General features: G+C 49.0%; 2 protein-coding genes across 2 annotated transcripts; one reads left to right on the forward strand and one right to left on the reverse strand.

The window, feature by feature from the left end:
* Positions 1 to 2293: 2293 nt before the first annotated feature.
* LOC126576634 (glucose-induced degradation protein 8 homolog) lies at positions 2294 to 3352 on the forward strand. The gene is made up of 3 exons (XM_050237940.1): positions 2294 to 2417; positions 2695 to 2917; positions 3004 to 3352. Exons 1-3 carry the CDS (start codon positions 2300 to 2302, stop codon positions 3350 to 3352), a joined length of 690 nt encoding a protein of 229 aa, XP_050093897.1. The 5' UTR covers positions 2294 to 2299.
* A 1722-nt stretch (positions 3353 to 5074) lies between these two features.
* Positions 5075 to 6157, reverse strand: LOC126576635 (clavesin-2-like). The gene is made up of 2 exons (XM_050237941.1): positions 5414 to 6157; positions 5075 to 5332 (listed from the first exon to the last, which is right to left on the reverse strand). The coding sequence occupies exons 1-2, from the start codon at positions 6155 to 6157 to the stop codon at positions 5075 to 5077; spliced, it is 1002 nt and encodes a 333-aa protein (XP_050093898.1).
* Positions 6158 to 6472: the final 315 nt, after the last annotated feature.

Genomic DNA, 6472 nt, shown 5'->3' on the forward strand with positions numbered 1-6472 from the left:
ACACGAAGCCACAAGGCACCGATAAAACGTAACGGATAACAGCACCGAAGAAAGCCTTTGAAACGTTGAGGAATGCATGCGCGGGCCCGAAAATTCGGTCGAAAAGTTTGCGTGGGAGCGCGCCGCGCACATATTTCGTTTTTCGTACGCCGCCTACAGCATCCAGCCAGCCAGACAGATCCGTGGGCCACGCACTCTCTTTCTCTTCCTACGTCTCCCTTCGGCTTCAAAAACCATTTTATGATATCACGTTTCACGGGCAGCCAGTGGGCAGGGGATGGCAGAGTAGAGGCGTAGAAGTCAGTTTGGGTTTTGGGCGGCAGTTTCAGATGAACGACGAGCTGTCTTTAGCTGTCAATTGGGACGTGCGAACGGGTGGGGCAGAGTGCTATGGAGATATGGTGTTATTACCGCATGACACTCTCGAGTATGGTCATTAGGATGGTGAGGGCCTGGGCCGCGCGGTTCGTGCTGTCCGCGTGGAACGTGTTCCGCCCGGACCAGAAGCTTGGACAGAGCGCATCAAATTGTGTCTCGCAAGCTCCATGGTTTAGCCAATAATTAACCAACGATTGACACTCCAAAGAGAGAGAGAGAGAGAGCGAAGGAGAGGAAGTGTGTCATATACAGACTCCTGGTGGCATGCCGGGCATGCGTCTGCTGCTGGAAGTCAAATCGTAAATCGGAAACCGTCCTTCGTGGACCATAAAGTCCACTCTCTACGATAAGGATTACTGCACGCTGGTAACTCCCATGTGGAGGGAGTGGTGGTTAGGTGATGATTTTGATTCGAAATAGATTAACCCACATAATGGCACGAGGGACACTTTCAACGATATCTCTGCTGGCACTTGGCACTGATGGACTCATTGGACGACTCTTGACGTGCCCTTGTCCTTGGTCGTGCGCCTGGTGCTAATTCAATCTAGTCGGCACGCATTTATCATAATTATCCCTCTCCGACCACATATGGTCCTTCGTCTCACGCCACCAACAAACGTGCTGGCAGCAACCCGGCCCGGTTGCTGGGACAACAACACTTGGTTAGCTAAATTTATTGGCCAATCCATTCGCATGGCGGAATAGTGAACGTGACTCGTGACTGTCTCGACTCGACTGCGGTGGCATATGGTAGGTTGATCTTCTCTCCACCAATAATAATCTGCTAAACAGATAACCCACTCGCTCGTATAACATCGGTAACCTGATGCTCTAGGGATGATACTAGTTCAGTTGAGTTGTGTGCTACGCATCATGGATCGTTACTCTTCCAGGAGATGGAATGTCAAATGGTTTCAAATGAGTTGAAAATGGGTATTCATTCACCCACTTTGCGCTAATGTGTACCATCACCGTCCCCTTGGGCTGGTGTGGTGCTGTTTGTCTTCCTGGATGAGCAAACTTGAGCAGCAGCCAGCATCCATCCAGCAGCGTTTTTGAAGTTGACACACGGCAGGACATCCTGCGAACAATTAACGCTGAAATTCATTTCCAGAATTTGTTCCAAGTTTTTCCGCTCGCACAGTGAAAAGGAGCGCACACTTGTCTGTCACCTCGCCCACCCGCCTTATCTTTTCCAGTTAAGTCAATCATCGCTGACAAGTACGTCGTTCTGGTCTGGCAAGCGCCATCATGGACGACATGGATGTGGTATGTTTGCATGGATGCTTGGATTCTTGAAACAACTCTTCTGATCGCTGGCGGAACGTCGTCCCCAGGAGCAGCAATAAAGTGTCATGCTGTGTGTTGATGACGCACGCTCTGTGTGCACTGCATGTTGGCCTGGTATTTGGCAAACACGAGCAAACCCCGTGGTACCAGGAGTACTTACTGTGAGTTCTGCTGCAACGGCAATCGTGTAGCACCCCTTTTCGATTCTATTGTGTTTACTGTAGGGGAGGGGGAAGGGTGGTAGCTATGATTCTTCCGCTTCCACTTGGCTATTCGGTCCTGCCAGGACAGAAGGGTTTGAAATGGCGGAATAATTCTTTTCAAATAAAACACTCCCGGCCTTCTCCTTACCGTTCGCGTGAGGACGTTCCATCTTACTTCGCCACTGTGCCAATCAAACATGGGCAAACAGCAGTGAGCCGGATCCGGATTCCGGTTTGTAGTTTGCTCTTCATTTGCGAAGAGGAGTTTCGATGGTTACTACGCATGTCTGTTCAGCTGAATTTGCTTTGTGACAAATATCAGCAGCCTACAATGCGCTGTGAACAAACTCTAGGCAACCATTGGTTCGAAACTACCATCGTCGTCCATCGACTACCAGAATGCTCCATCATTTGGTGGTGTAGAAATGAGTTCCAACGGTCAAGGTGATGGTTTATCTAGCAAGGAAGCGGAAAGCTGCGTCGAACACTTTCCGTTCCAGCAGAGCGACATTGCCAAGTTCATCATGAACTACCTGGTAGAGGGTGAGTGTGATTTTGGAGTTACTGGTCCCTTGCTAGACAGGATTATCAAAGTGCGTGCGATGGAAATAACGATGAGGTATGAGGTCTGGCGACGAATATCAGCAGCGTAGAAGCGAATCACAAAAGAAATGATCCGCTATGCACGAATTACTTTCCGTTTATCAATGGCAGTGCATCCTCCAATAATCCTGAGTTAACTTATTGCAACAGTCTCTACCTCAAGCAACTGAAAGTAGTGCCCATTTTATTAATTTAAATTCAAACTCTTCTATTTCAGAGGGATTCAAAGAGGTGGCCGAGGAATTTCAACGTGAGTCCGGTATCGCACCATCCGCCAATCTCAGTTCACTTGACGTTCGTTTTCTAATCCGAGAAACAGTGCAGAACGGATGCATACAGGAGACGATCCGTCTAGTTAATCAGCTCCACCCGGAGCTGTTCAACAACGATCGTTCCGTGTACATTCATCTGCAACAGCTCCAGGTCGTAGAGCTCATTCGGTAAGTATTGTTGACATTTGTCTTGATGTTTATTACACATAAACCAAAGAACTAAACATTTTGTCCACCAAAATGGTTTGAAATAGTGATGAAAAAATCGAGGAAGCCCTCACATTAGCCCAAACACACTTTCCAGAGGCAAGTTTGAGCGATCAGGTTAACATAGAACGTACGATGGCCCTCTTGGCATTCAAACCCTCCTATCAGTCTCCATTCGCTGATCTACTTGGGCAATCGTATCGTCAAAAGATCGCAAATGAACTGAACGCTGCCATCATTAAGTTTGAGCAAAAAGAGGATCAAAAGTTAAGCCCGCTGATGAACGTACTGAAACTGATCCTCTGGGCGCAGGGCGTGCTGGAAAAGAAGACAGTGAAGTACCCGAAAATGATCGATCTCTCGATGGCGGTGATGGATCCCAAGTATCTGTCTTAGACTGGGTCTATCAAAAGTTGAGAGCGTTATTAGTGCGCTCTCAACAATAAATAAGTTTATTTACAGGCCAGGAATTGATTTAGAAATCTGGAACGTAAGCTCTCATGAATATTTCAACGCATTATGATGCCGCCGGGTTGGTTTATGCTACAATCGGAACCGACCTCTAGCTCGACTTTAAGAAAGCATCTCGTACACCCCTTTGCTGAATGCTGGAATGTGTGCTGTGTTTCGAAGAAGGAAAAAAAAACATTCGCCCTCCGTTCTGTACCGGGAAGATCCAATAAGTGCATCGTAGATATGATGTTTGCACAATTCTGTCAACTTGCCAGCTTCTCCCTCGCTATGTCGGGTATGTTTGCAATGAAATATCAAACATTTATAAATCATAAATTTCCCCGGCATCAATCTTCTTCGGGTCAGGTATCGATCGATCGGCCGGGTGTCCTACGGTGGTGCGTTCCGTTCCGTTGTTGCCGTTTCTGTGTCCTATTTCGACGGTTATGGTCGTGGGTTGCATTGGATTCGGTGCAGCGTATTGTCCTCCATTCGAGCTGTTCCGGGAACATCCCGGTCCTCGCGCACATCCCACAATGGAGCCCGGATGCTGGGGTGTTTGATTTTGCTCTTAATCGGTAAAAATAAATCATGGCAGCGAGCAGCAGTAGCGGTGTTTTAGCGAAGCAGTCGAGGGATTCGATTGATGGTTGATGGCGTGGCGCTTTTGAGGATCCTTTAGCTAGCGCCTGCAGGGACCAGCAGGGACGATGAAGCTCGTACGAGGAAACAAATTGAACTCGACAAATCAGTATTAGAGCTTTGCCCTGCGGTGTGCGATAAGGGACCGACCGAATAGTGGTGGAATCGCAATATTTTTTCTCCTTTCAGTGAGTGTTTCTAGAAATAATGGATCATAAAAATCAAAACTATATGGAAACTGTTATGTTAGGGAAGTATGCCACGACATAGAGAGACGATGTGTGCGCGACACAAAAGAACTGGGTCACACAATTACAGAACACTCTCTATCGTCCTTGATAACCACACCATGAGGCGGTTTGTTCTTGTGCAGTGTTCACCATTTTCGCCCCTTTTCGTTTGTTCGCCTGCACTGCTCTGCACATGCAAGAGTGTTTTTATCCTGTTCTTTTTTCGTGACATATTTTAGTGTAACGCTTGGGGCTATCTCTTTGTGCCAGTTGCCACATTCGGTGTGTCCCTATTTCACGGTGTCCTAGCTGCGCTTTTCCGACCATATGTTCACATGTGTTATCTGATTGTTGGCTTTCCCCAGAGCAGATTCAGTTTTTATGCTCTCTCTCTCTCTCTCTCTCGCTCGACTCCACTCTTCTCAACAGTCGTTGAACGATGTTAAGCCCTGCAGCTCTTTCGTAACATCGCTCGTAAATGCGCTTCAGCGTACGAGCGGGATGAGAAGGACATTTGTGATATGCAGTCTAGTTTGTGGGTTTGTACTACAATGTACCTCAAGCACAGCTGGCTTCAGAGTTTATAGAGCACGGTGGATAAAGCCACAAACAGATGTAGATGAGGCATGCTACATGGCAACCACTAACGGGCGTTCTAGCGCAGCAACCCGGTCGATTAAGAAGTGAGCTCAGGGCTAGTCTTTCGCCAACAACCTTTGAACTTTAATATTCTTCAATCGCGCTGGACGCTGGTTCTTCCGCAGCCGTGATGTTGTGTGTCCGTGACCACGCTCTAATCCAGCTCTAGTTTCCGGAAGCTGCCAACGGCACCACCTTCGATGTCATCGAGCAAAGCCTGCCTCGAGTAGGCCTCGTTGTGATCCAGATCGATGTCCATCTCATCCAGTGTCAACAGTCGGTCCCGGTAAAGCTCGGCTCGCTCCCGGAATGCCTTCATGTGCTCACTTTTCGGTACCTTGCCACCGTACTCTTTCGGCAGCAACTGCCGATCGAAGCGCTCTTTGGTGAATTCGTCGAAATCGCGAAATACCTGAAACAGTAGCAAACACTCTTCGTCAGAATCACTGTCCAGTAGCCACGAAAAAAAAAGCGGCCTTCTGCGATCACTTACCGCGACACGTTTTCGAATTTTCTCGTGCAGTAGGCTAACGAGTCCGTTCACAATCCACATCGCACCGGCTGGTACGTTGACGGCGTACACACCCTGACACCGCAACGGTAGCCCGTTGTTGATGAACTTGGCCACCTGTTTGAGCGCACTGAGCGAAATGATACTCTGATGGGCGAGCGTCACGTGCTGCATGTCAAAGATCATGATCCCACCGGCACACTGGACGAGCGGATCCTCACCGTACGCCTCCACCAGCAGGATGTGCATCCGGTTGCTATGTTCGATCGTATAGCGCTTTGGATCCAGTAGTCCAAAATCCGTGATCGTCACCGTACAGCCGTCCGCGGTGTGTTCCAGCAGTGGATACACGAACCCAATGTCCGCCAGGTGGCTCAGCTCGGGATCACGTATGTCGAGCCGTTGGAACCAGCCAGGATGGATGATGCGGGCGGCAAGATAACGCTCGAGTGTCTGTGAGGCCACTAGGAAGGAGTACTTCTTGGCACGCAGGAATCGCAACAGGAACCGGGCGTCCGTACGGCATCGTCGAATGTGTGGATGCTTTGCGATCCAATCCCGCATCTGTTTCAGATTCTGCTCTCGCACCAATGGACCCTCACGGAGCTTTTCGAGCGTTTCGGCGATGTTGGCCGGTCCCGTCGGTTCTTCCGCCTCGTCGTCGTACTTCTCTGGGGCCTTCTCCAGACTGGGCACCGGTAATGGTTTCTGTTCGCTGCTTGACATGGTGGTGCGCTGGTGTTTTCGACTGTTTACCGGTGGCTGGATGCTGCACTACTGACAGTGAGTTGTGGTCGCGGTCCCCACTAAATAGTGGCCAACGTTTCTGTCGGTCAACGGAAACCACAGTTGGTTTTGGTTGTTACCATTTTAACGATCCCTCTTGGACAATGTCATGACATACGCAATCGTCAGTAGAACCTTCAGCGTAATGGACCAAAAACACTCGCATATATTGCCTTCGGTGTGGGATTTCTTTTTATTTTGGAAGGATTTGTGTATCATCTCGTGAAGGTTGTCACCGTGATGTTGCCGTGACGT

The sequence above is a fragment of the Anopheles aquasalis genome, chromosome 3 (genome assembly GCF_943734665.1).
Source record: "Anopheles aquasalis chromosome 3, idAnoAquaMG_Q_19, whole genome shotgun sequence".
Lineage (NCBI taxonomy): Eukaryota > Metazoa > Arthropoda > Insecta > Diptera > Culicidae > Anopheles > Anopheles aquasalis.

Coding starts and splice junctions, on each gene's coding strand:
- LOC126576634 (XM_050237940.1), top strand. CDS start 2,300: ATGAGTTCCAACGGTCAAGGTGATGGTTTATCTAGCAAGGAAGCGGAA. Junction 2,418..2,694: donor CATGAACTACCTGGTAGAGG/GTGAGTGTGATT, acceptor CTTCTATTTCAG/AGGGATTCAAAGAGGTGGCC. Junction 2,918..3,003: donor CAGGTCGTAGAGCTCATTCG/GTAAGTATTGTT, acceptor GGTTTGAAATAG/TGATGAAAAAATCGAGGAAG.
- LOC126576635 (XM_050237941.1), bottom strand. CDS start 6,157: ATGTCAAGCAGCGAACAGAAACCATTACCGGTGCCCAGTCTGGAGAAG. Junction 5,333..5,413: donor AAATTCGAAAACGTGTCGCG/GTAAGTGATCGC, acceptor CTACTGTTTCAG/GTATTTCGCGATTTCGACGA.